Below are 17356 nucleotides of genomic sequence, written 5' to 3' on the forward strand. Positions count from 1 at the left end.
ATGGGCCCGCCAGAAGTGATGGAACTGCTCTGAGGCAATAAGCCACAAGTGGTATTCCTGGCAACACCTGGAACTGGAGCCTCACCAAACACCTCTCAGGGGCAACGTATAAAGGCTCAAACCAAAGGGAGAAAGGACTCCTCCTCTGGGAGCAGCGGCATGCCTTGGCATCCCTCTGACCTCTCTGGACCCAACCTCTGAGAACAGGGGAAAGGGAGTCTGTACAAAGGGAAGTCTAAGGATAAAGTGCTGACAAAGTATAAAGGGGCACATGAAAGAACACGGAAGGAAACATTTGGGGCATAGGAGAGGGGAAGAATGGAGACTGAACTGCAAATCTAAACTGGAATTCGAGAGTTACAGTAACAGAGGGAAAAGGAAAAACTAGGTATCCTTTCTCCAGTTTCTGTGGGTGTGTTATCTGTCTAGAGGCTCATCATGCAAACAGGACCCTGCTCTTGTAGAGAATCTCATGTGAAGTCAACAGAGCTATATGTGAGAGTAAGTTTCTGCCCCTGGAGATCAGTTTGCAGAATTGAACCCTTCAGTTGTAAGCGTTTTTGTGTGTCTGTAAAATACTTTACAGGGCTGCAGTAAACACAATGCTACTGTTAATGCAGGCAACATTGGTGGGCATCCCATCTGACAATGAGGCCAACAGAATTGACGAAAGCATCATTTGTTACTTCAGACTCTGTATTGGGAGCCCTTGATATCAGCTGGACTGGGTGCTGACAGAAGGCATGTATGATGAGCCCTCCCAGAGTGACTGTTGGAATCTTTTGCCCTCCTGTAATATGTTGATATGTTCCCGGCACCAGGCAGAGTCTGCTTAATGCCCATCTGCTCTTGCCTCTGAAATATTCCAGGAGTGAACATTCCTGCTGCTCTGAGATATATCATGGAGGATGATATACTTCGACTACATATGGATCAACCCCCTGGTGTGGTCAGTGGGCCAGGTGGCTGGTCTTAGAGCAGGATCCACATTCACTTATATTGATCAAAAGACTGTGGTGCAAAACTGTACTGATGTAGTCAGTGCACCTTGGTAATTCTGGTGAAAACAGGAGGATGGGGACCTTTGTTAATGAATAATGGTCAGGAAGAAAAGGGTTTAGTGCACTGTGGAACTGGGGGTGGAGGCCTATTGAAACTTGAGACCTGGTACACATCCCTTACTCCCATCCACACCACAAAATGACACAGGTACAGAGCTGTGCCATAGCCTGAGGCAAGTAGTTACCTATACTTCTCGAGCATGCTAGCTTGTTCACCATCTACTTCCCTTCAGACATATGATTCTGGGGTTTAGATGTGGACAACAGCAGGTTATGGAACAGCCATGTACGTGGATATATATATAGTCATTAGTGCTAGTGTAGATGTATTCTTAGTGGCATTAAGGCTCTTGGGGTTGAAGGGAGTGCTAGCAACCCTATTGTCATAAACAGATGGTTAAGGGTTAATGTCTCTTTTACCTGTAAAGGGTTAAGAAGCTCAGTAAACCTGGCTGACACCTGACCAGAGGACCAATAGGGGGACAATATACTTTCAAATCTTGGTGGAGGGAAGTCTTTGTTTGTGCTTTTTATGTTGTTCGTTGTTCACTCTTGGGGCTAAGAGGGACCAGACGTACACCCAGGCTTTCCCAATCTTTCTGAATCAGTCTTTCAGGTTTCAAAATTGTAAGTAATAGCCAGGAAAGGTGGATTAGTCTTATGTTTGTTTTCTTAACTTGTAAATGTGTCTTTTTTCTGGAAGGATTTTTACCTCTGTTTGCTGTAACTTTGAATCTAAGGCTGGGGGAAGGGTCCCTCTAGTCTATATGAATCTGAGTACCCTGTAAAGCATTTTCCATCCTGATTTTACAGAGAGAACTTTTCTTTCTTTCTTTTAATTAAAAGCTTTCTTTTTAAGAACCTGATTGATTTTTCCTTGTTTTAAAATCCAAGGGATTGAGTCTGAACTCACCAGGGATTGGTGGGGAGAAAGGAGGGGGGAGGATGGTTAATTCCTCCTTGTTTTAAAACCCAAGGGGTTTGGGTCTGGGTTCTCCAGGGAAGGTTTTGGGGGAACAAAAAGTGTGCCAGACACTAAATTCTGGCTGGTGGCAGCGTACCAGATTTAAGCTAGTAATTAAGCTTTAAAGTGTTCATGCAGGTCCCCACTTTTTGCACCCTAAAGTTCAAAGTGGGGGAAAAACCTTGACACCTATAAAAATGTGTTTTACTACTTGACCTCTGTTGTGATTGCAAGTTGTTTCCCTGTGTAACTAGATGTCTTGGAAAGCTGAAAAGATTGATTGTGAGGGTGTGGAGCAAAGGAGGGTAAAAGAGAGACAGTAAGGGAAGGAAGAGTTCAGGAAAAGATGAAGGTCTGGTCTACACTACGAGGGGAAATCGATCTTAGATACGCAACTTCAGCTACGTGAATAACGTAGCTGAAGTCGAATATCTAAGATCGGATTACTCACCCGTCCACACCACGCGGGATCGATGTCTGCGGCTCCCCCTGTCGATTCCGCAACTCCGTTGGGGTTGGTGGAGTTCCGGAATCGATATAAGCGCACTCGGGGATCGATATATCGCTTCTAGATGAGACGCAATATATTGATCCCCGAGCAATTGATTTTAACCCGCCTTTACGGCAGCTAGTCTAGACGTAGCCAAAGGCTGAAAAAGAAACTAAAGAAGGAATAAATCAACTGGGGTAGAGGAAAAGAGAAATAAAAGGAGAAAGCGAAATGCATGGGCAAGACTACAGCAGACAATTATACACAGGCAAGATGATGGATATTCATTCTTTCTTATAGGCCAGAAAAATACAGTTGTACCCGTTTGCTTTTTATTTTACTTGTCATTGGTCTCTTCCAATTTTTTTCTACTCCCTGTCTTTGGATGACCTCATTTACAATAAGAGCCTTCAATTCCTATCTCTACTCAGCTTCCAGTGCACTTCCAGTTCAGTTTGCTTTAATGTTCCCTGTGTTGTCTTCTCCTAGAAGTGATCCCTACACTTTGTAATGTCACCCTTGCACAGGGGCATCCTACTTCACCCTATATCTATGCAGCCTCGCACTCTCCTCCTTCTAATCTGCCTCAGCACAACAGCTGATTTAAAAATTTTCAACCAAAAATTTTCCCTCTACATATGAGAATTAGTCAAAAATTATTTTTTTCATGAGGAAATATGACTGCAGATGAAATTTTTGGATGGCACATTTAGAAACTAAGCAAAATTTGTTTAATTTTGGTTTTCATAGACTGAAAATTTTAAAATCTTTAGATTTTTTCCATGTTATTCCCCTTTTTCACCACTGAAGGTGATAGAATGAATGATAGCCAAGATTTTGTTTTCTTTTTTTCCTTTATCCAATCTAACTTTTCAAAACTTCCAACTTTGGAATAGTTACAGTGTGGCAAAAAGAAAAATGAAATTCTATAATGCTTCTATTGCATAACTTTTTTTTAAAGTTGGAGAAAATTTTAAAAAAAATACAGTGATGAAAAATTCTGGACATTATTTACTTTATTGCACCTCATTGCAAAAAGAGAGGTGGAGGAAAAGGGGGAAAAAAGGTGGGAAGGGAAAGAGATTGTTGAAGTTTTTAGTTCTCCCCCAATGTGGAAATTTTCAAAAGTATTTTGACAAAATTTTTTTGACTAAGTTCACTTCTTGCAGTTAGTGATTGAGGACTGACTTCCATCCAAATTAAAATTAACCAAATTAATAAAAAAAAAAGAGAGAAATATCACGGATGGCATTTTTAAAGCACACGCATATTTTACTGTTGGAATCCTTGCACTCCTTTGTTGATATCACCCCTTGCTGTCTTGTGTATAATTTACACAGGAAGCCCTCAAAGCAAGGGCATGTCAGTGTCTTTTTGTCTCTGAAGTGTAATGGAAACCTAAGGTCAGAGGTGAAAGTAAGGTAGTATGGGCCAGTATGGTGTACCGGCAAGAGCCGGTATGCCGTGCTGGACCGGACCAGCTTCCCTAGGCTGGTGCTTTAAAGGATCTGGGGCTCCCTGCAGCAGCCAGACCCCCGAGCTCTTTAAATAGCCTCCAGAGCCCCGCTGCTGCTACCCCAAGGCTTGGGCAGTGATTTAAAGGCCCAGGGCTCCTGCCGCTGCGAGGAGCCCTTTAAAACACCGTCTGAGCCCTACCACTTACCCCGGGGCTTAGGCAGCGGGGCTCGGGCAGCGCTTTAAAGGGCCTGGGCTCCTGCTACTGTGGGGAGCCCCGTGCCCTTTAAAATGCCGCCCAAGCCCAGCTGCTGGAGCCACCGGGTAGCGGTGGCAGGGCTCCGTCGGCAATTTAAAGGGCCTGAAGTTCCGCTGCAGTAGTGGCGGCCAGAGCCCCAGGCCCTTTAAATCGCCCCTTAGCCCCGGGGCTCCCAGCCGCCTCTGCAGCTGGTAGCTCCAGGGGTGATTTAAAGGCTCTGGGGCTCCCAGCCACAGCTCGAGCCCCAGGGCCTTCAACTCTTGATTTAAAGGCCCCACCTCAGGACTCCGGCATATCTGTAAATCCTTTAATTTACTTTCACCCCTGCCGAAGGTGCGGCACATATGATGTTTATTATGAGATACATGAAACAGCAATGTTCCGCTTAAGAGATGCAATCAAACTGAAATATAGTTAAAGTTTTTTAAAATATAGATTTTTGTAATACTTGAATCTCCCATATTGCTTTTTGTGATTTTACCATCTGTTTTATATTATTCTAAAAGTGTTTTTGTTTTCCTGTTGCTCAATGAAAGACCAAAATGAACAAAATGGAGAACTTATAGGGGACTATATATAAAGTGCTGATAAAGACACACAGGAAAAATTGAATGATATATTATGGCACCAAACAAAGGACTGAAGCTCTCTGCAGCCAAGCGAAGCTAACTATTCAGATTACAACAAAATCTATTTTTTTTAGGATAGCTGTGGAAGAAAGCTTAAATATCACTGACTAACTACTGAGAATGATGTGAGGCATTGATAATGGATATCAGATAACTGATTGAGGAACTTGCAAACTTACATAGCCTACCTGGCTCAACAAAGGGTGTAGGTATCTTCAAATATCTTGTCAGAACATTTGAGGAACTGGTCTTGAAATGAGATAAATTGGCCAGGGTCCTGATTGATCACATTTTTTGCTATGGTGGGGAAAAATGGAGTGTATTTCACTGAAGACAAGGTTGAAGTATCTGTTAAAAAGGTTCCTTTTTTTCATTAAGTTTGTCTCTGAAAAGCACAGTGCAGAGAAGTTTCAGAGTGGTAGCCGTGTTAGTCTGTATCAGCAAAACTACAAACGTTTTTTATCCTTCTGATAATAGCCCACCTTAATTGATTAGCGTTGGTATGGCAACCCCCATTTTTTCATGTTCTATCTATCTATCTATCTACTGTATTTTCCATTGAATGCATCTGATGAAGTGTGTTTTAGCCCACGAAAGCTTATGCCCAAATAAATTTGTTTGTCACCAAGGTGCCATAAGTACTCTTGTTCTTTGTGCAGAGAAGTATGTTCTGTACTTAGGATGAAAAATATACTGTATGTTAACACAAGTACACTTGTTCTTGTGTACTAAACCAATAATTCTATCCACTTCTCTATGAAATGGTGGTACAATATGTAGACTTTGTGTTTGACACTAGAGTTTTATGTGTAAGTGTTGACAACATGCATACAATACTTCCATAGCTTAAGGTGAACATCAAGCAATGTATGGTGATTGCTTTGAGTCAGCGTTTTCCAAGAGTTGCCATATAGTTGTATCTGGAAAATGGTAGCATTATCCTACAGTTAAAATAGGAAATAACTGCAGTGTCTTAGACAGTGAGGTATGGTAATTGTTGGGAGATATTGACCTTCTAATGGCAACCATAGAATGGAAGGAAAAAATATTACCTGTTAAAGACCAGTATGATCCAATGTATTTCTGGCTTTGCATTGTTTGACAGATATTACAGTACGGCCCATTTCAATATTTGGAACATTTGCTAGGTCATGTCTTTTTCATACAGTGAAAATGCTTTAGAATAGATTTCTTTGTGACACAACTGCATTTGGATAATCATTATGCCCAGCTCCTATGGCTTTAAAAAATACCTGAGATTTCCTCTTCTAGCCAACACAGTGAATCTGCTGCTAGGAAACTTCAAATGGCTTTTCAACAGAAGACCTCTTGTTTTATGGACCCCCTCCTCCCCTCCGACATCTCGGTGTGAATTAGCTTGTGCAGAGTGATATAGCTGAGGTTTTAACAAAATCCTAGCTGCATTTTTTACATGCTTTCCTGACCAACTCAGTCTACACCTTGTCCCTTGATTTGCATTTATATATAAAAATCACACTTTTTGGTAAACAAATCACTGCACAAATTCATTGTGTCTTATCTTGGTGACTTCAGCCTTATGTTCTGAGTTATCTCTTTATGTATCTAATTAATTTGTTGGCAAGGTTCATAAATCTGCTTGACTGATTTCCTCATGTTAGAAGTGTATAACATTTTGTTGGTGTCCTGGTGTGTTCACCAGCACACTGGCAGTGAAGGGGTTAATCATAGAATTGTAGAAGATTAGGATTGGAAGAGACCTCAGGAGGTCACCTAATCCAACCCCCTGTTCAAAGCAGGACCAAGCCCAACTAAATCATCTCAGCCAGGGCTTTGTCAAGCTAGGCATTAAAAACCTCAAAGGATGGAGATTTCACCACATCACTAGGTAACCCATTCCACTGCTTCACCACTCTCCTAGTGAAATAGTTTTTCCTAATATTCAACCTAGACCTCCCCCACTTCAACTTGAGACCATTACTCCTTGTTCTGTCATCTGCTACCACTGAGAACAGTCTAGATCCATCCTCTTCGGAACCCCCTTCAGGTAGTTGAAGGCTGCTATCAAATCCCACCTCACTCTTCGCTTCTGCAGACTAAAGAAGCCTGGTTCTCAGCCTCTCCTCATAAGTCATGTGCCCCAGCTCCCTAATCATCTCCGTTGCCCTCCACTGGACTCTCTCCAGTTTGTCTGCATCCTTTCTGTAGTGGCAGGCCCAAAACTGGATGCAGTACTCCAGATGTGGACTCGCCAGTGCCAGATAGAGGGGAATAATCACTTCCCTTGATCAGCTAGCAACGCTCCTACTAATGTAGCCCAGTATGCTGTTAGCCTTCTTGACAACAAAGGCACACTGTTGCCTCATATCCAGCTTCTCATCCACTGTAATCCTTAGATCCTTTTCTGCAGAACTGCTGCTTAGCCAGTCGGTCCCCAGCCTGTAGCAGTGCATGGTATTCTTCTGTCCTAAGTGCAGGATTCTGCACTTGTCCTTGTTGAACCTCATCAGGTTTATTTTGTCCCAATCCTCCATTTTGTCTAGGTCACTCTGGATCCTATCCCTACCCTCCAAAGTAGTGCAGACAGGGACTCGGAAAGCAGAGAAGGAGCTTCGGATGGGCTGCTGAGGCTGAGTAGGATTCTGTGGCCACAGGGAAATGGACCAGGGAAATGCAGCCATAGTCAAGGCAAAGGAATGCATTAGGTGACTTTTGGTTCAGAGGGTCCCTGGGCCAGGACTGGGAGTAGTGGGTGGGCCCGGGTCCTCCACTCACCAGTCGGGAAGTGGCTGGACAGTTGGACTACAGTACTAAGCCCCGGAAGTGGAGATCACAGATGGTGACACAGCCTAATGACTGTATCATGAAGAGGATGCTGTTGTTCTTGAAGTGATGTGAGTCTGAGAGCAGATGTGATGGTGGGCAAGCCACCGTTGGGAGAGGGCGTACCAACCTGCAGAGCTAATTCCCAAGATGGCCAGTAGGAGATGCCACCATGGTGAGTCATGCATTGTCACAGTTGAATAAAGCATTATTTTGATCTTTTATACAAGTTGCGTATATTTATTCCTTAACAAATCCTTTCTAAAGTAAAGTGACAGATTTCAGAGTAAAGTAAGACACCGTGATTTGCCAAAATGATACAATATATTTAAAACTATTACTAAAGGTAATTGTAAGGCACCATGGTTTAAATCTTCCTCCTTTTGTTTTCCAATAAATAGGAGATAGGTTTGTAGTGACAGTTACTTCCTTTATGGAAATGTGTTTTCTTTAATTGTGTCTGAACTGATTCGTAGAAGCCTGTACCTCTTTGTCTCCACAAGAAGATAATGATTTTTGACCATTATAATGATAGCAGTTATGAGCGAGTCAAATGGTAGTTTACTAGAACCTCCTGGAGTGTATATGAATGAAGATCATTTTAGCAATCAAAAGGAATTGACAGTCCGATAATGTTTGACATCTCTGTCAAACAAGTGTATGTTTAGTAAATTCAAATAGAAGGATTATCATATCTTCATATATTATTTCACTTTCATTTGACTCATGAATTAGATCTGTGTTCTGTCTATTTCATTTCTATCCCAGTTGATTAATTTTAAAGTCAGAATTAGCAATGTAGTTTAAAAATTGTAGGATGACAGACATTTTTCTTGCAAAGGAATAGTTTGCATCAATCATACTGTGGGCTGTGATTTTTTTCTTCTGAATTAAGTGTGCTAAGCATATTAAGGTTTGGTAGTATGTGGGTGTAAGATTCCCAGTGAAAACAAAGGTGCTTTAGATAGTGATGTTAGTCATTCCCTTTTTCTTCTGAGTCTCATTTCTTCAGCATGGTGTGGTGGAGACACTGTCATCCAGGTGAGACAAAAGGCAGAAATCCTAGCCACTTGGAGTCAAAAGAGTCCGTAGCACCTTTTGCTGCTTGAGTTGGATACACTGTTGCTGTATGCAGTACAGCCACTCCAAATGTTCAAAATCATTAGTCTGGCCTCCCCAAATCACGAGATTGTAAAAAATAATAAATGTTATTTTTTTAGTTGGGTTCTGGCTTTTGAGCCTTTATGGTGCACTTGCTTCATGTTTGTCAAGACTTTTCTTTGCAAGGCTATAAACTTTTTTTTCTTCAATGAAAGCTGAGATTCTCATGCAGTATCATGATTCTAGAAGTTGGATTTTAGGAATAACACTAAAATGGCAAGAGTTGGACACACTGTAATAATAATAATAATTAATAGCTCTTATATAGTGTTCTGGTGGCCATGTTCCACCCTAGATGTTGCTGCATTTCATTGGTGAGTGAAGGGGTGTGTGTGTGTGTGTGTACGCGCGTGCACGCAGTCTGCAAAGTACTGTGGGATTCCTTGGGCATGAGTGGCATTATATAAATGTCAAATATGATCATAGCTACTAAGATGATGATGATGATCTGTTTATATGTTCCATAGTTTATTTGCTCACTTATCAATATTTTTCACAAAAAATGCTATGTGAAGTTAAGTGTACTCCTTCCATTGCGTGGCTCTCTTGGTAATAGATCGCTCTCTACTTTTCCATCTGATTTGGTTCTCTTGGTGCTATTTACCCGACCCCTCAATTCCCTCCTGTTGGCTTCTCAGATCCCCGGGTTGGAGGGTTCGGGAGGATGGGGGAGGGGGAGCTACAAGTCCTCTTTCCCCAGTTACTCTCCATCTTTGGGAAGCTTCAACAGTGTCTGGTAATTCTTCATAATCCTGCTTTCATCATGCCAACAGATTCCTAATATTGGCTGGACTCTGGTCCTTGACTCTTCCCCTCCTGATGCATCCTCGAGAAAAACTTTAGTCTCCTCCAGGGGCAGCTCTAGGTATTTTGCCGCCCCAAGCACGGTAGGCAGGCTGCCTTCGGCGGCTTGCCTGCAGGAGATCCCCAGTCCCGCAGATTTGGTGCCACACCTGCGGGAGGTCCGCTGAAGCCGCGGGACCAGCGGACCCTCCGCAGGCATGCTGCCGAAGGTAACCTGCCTGCCACCCTCACAGCGACCAGCAGAGCACCCCCTGTGGCTTGCCGCCCCAAGCACGCACTTGGCGTGCTGGTACCTGGAGCCGCCCCTGCTCTCTAAGATGTTATAATGGAGATGAAGCTTCTTTCTTTTAAGCAGGGGGAGCTACCAAGAGTCTGTAAATTTCCCCTTACCACTTACATAGTTTTATTCTGTTTCAAACTTTGACCTTCTATTGTTTAAACAGCTTACTCATCCAAACCCTTCACTCACTTTTGTCCTCTCAGGAACAAAGACAAATCTTGATCCTTCTTTCAACAGATATGCATGGAATTTCAATATCAAGAAAGATAATTTTAGTCACAGTGATGGAGAACAGAAAAAGCATATCTTGCCAAAGTTGTAACAGAATTTCTGCAGATAGAATCTAATAGTTTCATCTGCACTGTTTCTGTAAAAGCTCAGCTCCACTGGTCTGCGAAAATGACAAGATTAGCAGTTCCAAAGGCACACAATTCTGTGCGGTTTTTTTTCAGGCTGAAGGCTAAGGTTGGATGGAGTTCAGTAAACAGCTCTCTCTGGGTCTTGTAAAACCACCACTATGATATTACATTCAGTTCTGGACATTTTATAATCCAGAAAGATGAATGTGGATTGGAGAGAGTTTGAGAAGAGTTATAAATATGATTAGTGGGCTGAAGGGATTTGCTTACAAGGACAGTTTTAAAAGAGCTAAAAATACCTAACATGACTGAAATAACAGTTTAGAGAAACATAACTGTCTGTAAGTAAATCACCAATACAGAATAATTCTTTAAGCTGCCACAAAACAGAATAATTAAAGTTGGAGGATGAAACTCAGAGGACAATTTAGTGTATAGCGGGAGAAATGTCCTGACAGTTTGGTCACAGTCCGCGTGTACACCCAGTAAACAATAGGTAGAAAACAATCCTCTACAGAGAGATGATACGACTAGATTTAAGAGATATTTTCCATCTCTATATTTGAAGATGGGAACGTAAGCGACTGTGCTTGAGGAAAGATCTAAGTTTGATATCACAATGTTGCATTCAATTTTTATGCGACAGATCACTTGAGTTAAAATCTTCCAGGACACTGGGATCATTTGGTCACCCTGTTTTCTCCTGTGCTGCCAGTTCCCCCTAGCTCCTTGCTGCGAGGTTGTTCTTTCTCTGCCAAGCATTTCTCACTGCTTCCAGGCCACCTCTTTGCTCCACGTCTTCCAGTATCCATGTACTTCCTGGTCATTATGCCGGTGTGTGCATTTCACCCTTTTACTTGAACACCCTGTTGTAACAGTGGAAAGTGCACATGATACATTCCTAAGCACACAAAGCAAATGACTTTTGAAAATTGTTTTTGGTGATGGAGAGGAAGGAGTAGATATTATACCATTATATGTTACTTAGCAGATTTGCATGCAGAAGCCTGCACGGTGTCTGCTCACACAGTTCTTAGCTGTAAGTAAGGTTAGTCCTTGATGTTCATAAGCACTAAAGCTTTCACCTTCCTTCCATGTTACATAGCCAAGATACCCTGTTGCACTTTGACAGTTTAGGCAAAATGAGTATATGACAGAGCAAGCTTCTCTCTCAGCTGTTTTTCCAGTGAGTTTCGTTTCTGATCCCTATTTTTAATGAATATCTTGTGTCAGGGAACATTTTTCCTATTAGAATGCCAGAAGCTTAAAGCTTCTCACAACCTGCTCTAAATATGTGCCTTTGCAAAATGTGTAACTGACAATTGCTAGTGGTGGTCAGAGGTATAACAACTTAAGAGCAAGATTTGCAACAGAATTGTTGAGTGTTCTTTCTGCATCTTTTTAATCTAACCGCATCATCATGTTCTCCTGCTTCCCCCTTGATGTTTGTCCCTTCTATTCTGATTAGCTGACTATAGGATTTGTCAGCTGTCACTGAACCCAAAACCTCTGAATGTTTTGTTCTCTGCAAAGTTTCAAGCCTACAAAATTCAAAAGTGTTATCCTGTGCTTCCTTATTACAGTAGTTGTGTGCACACAGTGCTGTTAAAATATTTTAACATAGTGTAGCCCTATCCTAATAGCAGGCTAAATGAGTACTTTGAGGGTGATATCTGGCTTAAACCAACATAAGAAAAGCAATCCATGGTTAATGCTGGTAGTGTCCTTAATGTAATGTTGTGCCTCAGTTTTCTTTGCATATAGAAGTATAGAAAATTATCCATTTATCTGGTAAAGGATCATATCTGCTGAAATACTTAAAATCTGTTAATAACTTTGAGCCATGTTATTATGTATTCCACCCAAATCCAATATTACTTTAACTTGGCTTTAGGTGTATGACTTTCCATTTTTAAAATTGAACGCACTAATTAAAAAAAATATATACAAACTGAGAATTTTTAAAATGCTGTTTAGGAGCCACTGTGGTGGTCTCTGCCTAAAACTGTCATTATCTAAAACATATCTCATAACTTCTGAAAATATTTTGTAGGCTGTAATTACTAGTATAGCCTGCCTAAATATGTACATATAATATCCGTTCTTAACACATTTGCCTGCTAGGTGATCACTATAATCCTATTATACAAATATGCCTTTAAATATTTAGAAAGCCCAGATTTTTTTTACTTCCTAGACAATTATAAGTCTGAATAGACTGTCCATAAATCCATAGGAGCTGCAGATTATTCAGAATACACATTATTGCACGTATCAAGAAAATACAAACAAATTTTAAACTGTAATTTTGTCAGCCAATTATGGCTGAGGAGAGAACAAGGGAACTCAAGACTTTAAGGGCATGTTTGTGGAATGTTCCTCTCGCTGTCTAGTGTGCTGAAGTGGGGACAGCTTCTCTAAATAAAGGATTTATGAAATACCTAGGTGGGAAAAGTTGGAAAACCATCCATCCATTGCAAAGTTACAAAACATTATTCTATCCAGTAAACAGCAGCTTTGATGCAGAATATCTGCTTGGTTCAGTAGTAGCTTGAGCTCCCTTACAGTTACTGGTTTTCTGGATTTCACTAACCCAGATGGAGACTAGTCATTTAGTGAATACAAACAAAAGCAAAGCATACTTGAAAATGAGGCTGAACTGGAATTGATCATATAATGGTTGTCATTTGAGGATATTAAATTAGATGCATAATGTAGTTACTGTATCTGTAGCTTCTGTAATGCTGTTAGCACACAATCAGTACATCATACTTTGGCAATAAAATGTCTAACCGGTCAAGAAAAATAGACAACAAACAAACGTGTTGGTCAAGCTTCTCACTTAATGATGGGACCTTTTTATCCCTAGTTAAGACTTTGAAATCCACTCTGACTTACACTAATGTACATATTTTAAGTAAATATTTGCTTGACTTTCGATTATTTTTCTTTTTTTTTCTCTCTGAATATGATGCACTGGCCAGTAATGTGTTAAAGTGCAACACTTCCTCCTATGGAAACCTTATTGATCTCTGTGGAGTTGCATGAGTGTAAATAAGGGCAGAATTTGACCCACAGTCTTTTTTTTTTTAATTGAGTGAGAGCGTTTTGGGGGTTCTTTCATGTGAAATAAATATCAGTGAAAGCTATTGTGTTTGATAGTTTAATGGTTATATTTCTGGTCATGTTGAGTGAAGTGGAAATTGCAGCTTGCACTTTACATTAAGACTGTGGCTACTGATACTTGTATCAGCCAGGGAGTTCAACAGTAAGTTACTTTTTCAGCAGTGTGTGGGGATGCGGGGGGAATAGCTACAGAGTTGACAAGCAACTTGGCTTTGGAAGGGTGGTGCAAGTTCTCTGGAAAACTCCATGTAACCCTGTGAAAAGGCACAGATCAAGAGCACCTGGGGGTAAATGTTATGACACGGAACATGAATTTTAGTGTTGCCATCCTTTTTGTGTTAAATTCTGCAATGGAAAGAAGGGTATCAGGGAGTATATTGAGAAAAGATTGTGATGTTGTGCTACTGAATTTGCAGTTTGTTACCTCAAAATTGCCTTCATTACCTTTTTTTTCCCTTTTTTACAGGCAAGTTACTGTAGAAGATTAGTGAGATGCCTTCTGTACATTCTCCACATCACATGCTGTCTCATGCAAGCTTTGAAACACTGACCACATAATTTAAATGAATGAATAATTAGGTGAGCATAATGGAAGGCACTCATACTATCCTCCAATTGCACAGGCCCATTATGGAACTCTGTTTCGTCAGCTTCTATCTCCCAAAGGGAAAAGTCAGAGGATTTACATATAAGGGCTGTGTAACTCTAGACAAATCCAATAAACGTTTTCATAACTGCTATCAAGTAAGAGAAGGATCAGAGACAGCAGAACCAAGAGAGCAACCTTATGAAAATGTTGGAGATATTTTTTTCAAGCAAACTACCACTAAAGATATTCTCACTGAGCTGTATAAACTAACTGCTGAAAAAGAGAGGCTGTTAGCTAACCTACTCAGTTCACACAACATTCTGGGTATTAAAATGGGAAATCAAGAGGGGAAGCTACAGAATGTCTCTGGAGGACTGAAATTTAAAGATGATCTCTTAAGTTTCAAGGATCAGCAGGAAATCTTTTTGGGATCCACAGATCAGAAATCCAGCTTGAGAAACAAAAAGATGAGGAAAACTGGCAGAAGGAGAGAGAGCTTGGAGGAGTTCATAAACAAGAAAATGAAAAAGAAGATTCATGGCAATTTGGAACCTTCTTTGTTAAACAGGACAGATATGCAACTGGGAAATAAAAGGACATTTCCCACCACATTTTCTGCTGGCAGCTCTCCTGATTCCTTTTCCAATTCTAGTTGGCAGACAGTAGAAGACCAGGATGATTTACCATTTGACATGAATATACCACCAGAAAGATGGAGAAAGGATGGATATTTTCTTGAGTGCAGTGGGACTTTGAAATCAGAAACAGACCTGTCTGATTCTCTATCCGAATATGACAGTAATGTGTATGGAAGTTGTATTACACATCCCAGTGCTGGTCTATTGGGTGATGCAGAGGGTACTCTTAAAGTAATGAAGGTGGAGCACAGCAGCCCTTTGTTAAACTCTTTCCAAGACAGTTTATCTAACAGATTTGAGGCCTTAAACAAGACTGCAGCAGCTGAAAGCCTGCATGGTTATGAGTATACTGAGCAGACCTGTAGTAAGAAACCTACAGTCAGAGTTGTTGCTAAAGTACAGGATTTGAGAGCGTGTATGCAGAAAGTTATAAAAACCCATACGGAGTCTGATGATAACCTTTCTTACACTGATACTCAAGAAGATAAGGAATCTGTTACACCTATTCTCCCTGAAGTGTGCAGTGAATTTATAACAAAAGCTGTGGTATTCAGTATAGGGGAAGCTGCTGTTGACTCTAAGTACACTGTGATGCAGGAAAAGGAATTCAATGGCTGTGTGTTGCAGTGCAAAGAAGAGAGACTGCAGATTCCTGATGAGTCATGCAACCTTGTGGGAGCAGTCAATAAAACCCTTCTGAAAATTATCCAGAATGACAGTTTAGATGAAGCTGCAGAATGGAAGAGACTACAACAAATTACAAGAGCAGACAAAAACCTACCAGGCTCAATGTATGACAGAAGAGCTACTGTACCCCAAGAGAGCAACAAAGGTTTGTTTTTAAATCTGCCAATACATTTAAGAACTGATATTTCTCAGACAAGCACAAACATTAAACCAGAAGAGAAAAGGCTGCTATCACCCTCTTTAGTTGCTGTCTGTAATGTTTTTAATAACTCAGGATCCAGTGCACACAAACAAATGTCACCTATTCCTTCTCCTTTATCTTCAAGTTTGCCTAGTCCACAGCTGCACCAGGGGATTCTTCCACTACCTACACAGAACACAGAGGAAGAATCTGTGTTGAATGACTATCGCAGTGGGAGACACAATGCCACAAACCTCTCCTTTGCTAATGATTTGGAATCACAGTTCTATCTGAAGTTTCCTGAATCTGGAGAATTGGGATTTTTTATAAGACAACCAGGCCTACATCAGCACACAACTGGAGAGCATTTGGAAAAATGCACTATCCAGGAAAAACTAACTACTCAGATACAGCAGGAGCTATGTACAGGTTAGTCCTATTTCAAACCATACAAAATTCTGTCAAACTCTAAATATCCCAGATGTGGTCTTTTAATAATGACCGATTTTGGGGCTTAAACAATGCATTTGCAATTAAAGTAGTTTGTTTAATAATTAAAGCTCTGATTTGAAATTTCATAATATATTTGGTTTTTATTAAAGTGATCATTATAGTTTGTGGTGTTTGCCAGATATTTAGGTGCACAACATTTACCATGAGCTGAATATTTTTCACTCATGTAAGAGATTCATATCTACCATATGTTATGCATCCAGTTATAAATTCATTTCCTACACAGGGTGAAAATTTGTACTTTCTTATTTTCCTGTTTTATATGTTCTAGATTGTCAAATGGACCGAATATCTATTGTAAAAATCATTTTGTAGTTGATTTGGCTTACCAGATGATATTTTGCACTTGTAGTGCAAGTAAATTAATTTATACCAACTTAGTGTAAGATTAATGCTTTGGCCATGTAACTACAACAGGTTCATATAAATGCTGTGGTGATAAAATATTTGTGTTTTAAAGTGTTGCACATGAGAATCATGTTGCAATATACTTGTATAATGTGAGATATATACTGCATGCTGGACAATTATCTCTGCATCATGTTAACTGGCACGACAAGGCCTAGGTTTTTCTGGGAGATTGGAGTACTGGGGAGTTTTAGTTCTAGAGCATCTGGGTGTGAAGAATAAAGAGTTGGGGGAGTGGTGAGCATGCTTTGTGTGATTTTACAGCTAACGGGAGAGGGCTACACACTTCAGTAACTTCTCAAAGTTCTTCATAGATAAGCGAAATGAGAAGGAAACAGAACAGTGCTTCCATACCCACAAAATGAAACTCTAGTCACCACCTTCATAAAGATACTGTAAAAAAAGTCATTACAGTTTTTCAAATCTTTTTATCCAGTCTCAAACTTTTGTTTAACTACAAATCACTGAACTCTAGAAGACACTAGGATCCAGGTGCCAGATCCAGATTTTTGTGGAACTGTTATACAATGCTGTGTCTGGCAGGGATGCTGGAACAAGTGATCTCTTTGGGTTTGTTTTGTTGTTTGTTGTTTTTAAAGGCAAAAATCCAATGTTTAGTGGTATGGCTGAGAATGAACCTTTTCACAGAGCTGTGCACAGGCAATTCCTTCCTCACTCCCATGACTATCAACTGAAGTCATAAGACTAGAGAATCAAGATGATGACTATGACTCTTGTGCTGTTATGAATGGATTTCGGTGGATATTTACCCTCTTTCATTCTGGGATACCCACTGCATGCTCCCACAGTTTAAATTGGAATACCTAGCTGGCTATGGGTAGTAGTAGATGCACTGAAAGCATTTCCATGATTTGGTGGGCAGAGAGTGCTCTCTATATATGCTTCCCTGGCTCTTTGCCATTGCTTTATTTATAGCAAATAGCATATTT

At 40.6% G+C, this 17356-nt stretch overlaps 1 protein-coding gene across 2 annotated transcripts in view; it reads left to right on the forward strand.

Annotated features, from left to right (window-relative positions):
* Positions 1 to 13975: 13975 nt before the first annotated feature.
* FMN1 (formin 1) overlaps positions 13976 to 17356 on the forward strand; it is a 362805-nt gene continuing 359424 nt past the window's right edge. The window contains exon 1 of one of the 2 annotated variants that reach the window (XM_050954781.1): positions 13976 to 15914. In XM_050954781.1, coding sequence (XP_050810738.1) covers positions 13979 to 15914 — 1936 coding nt within the window. In that variant the 5' untranslated portion in view covers positions 13976 to 13978. The remainder of the gene's footprint in view (positions 15915 to 17356) is intronic. The other variant, XM_050954785.1, reaches the window with a different exon arrangement.

The sequence above is a fragment of the Gopherus flavomarginatus genome, chromosome 5 (genome assembly GCF_025201925.1).
Source record: "Gopherus flavomarginatus isolate rGopFla2 chromosome 5, rGopFla2.mat.asm, whole genome shotgun sequence".
Lineage (NCBI taxonomy): Eukaryota > Metazoa > Chordata > Testudines > Testudinidae > Gopherus > Gopherus flavomarginatus.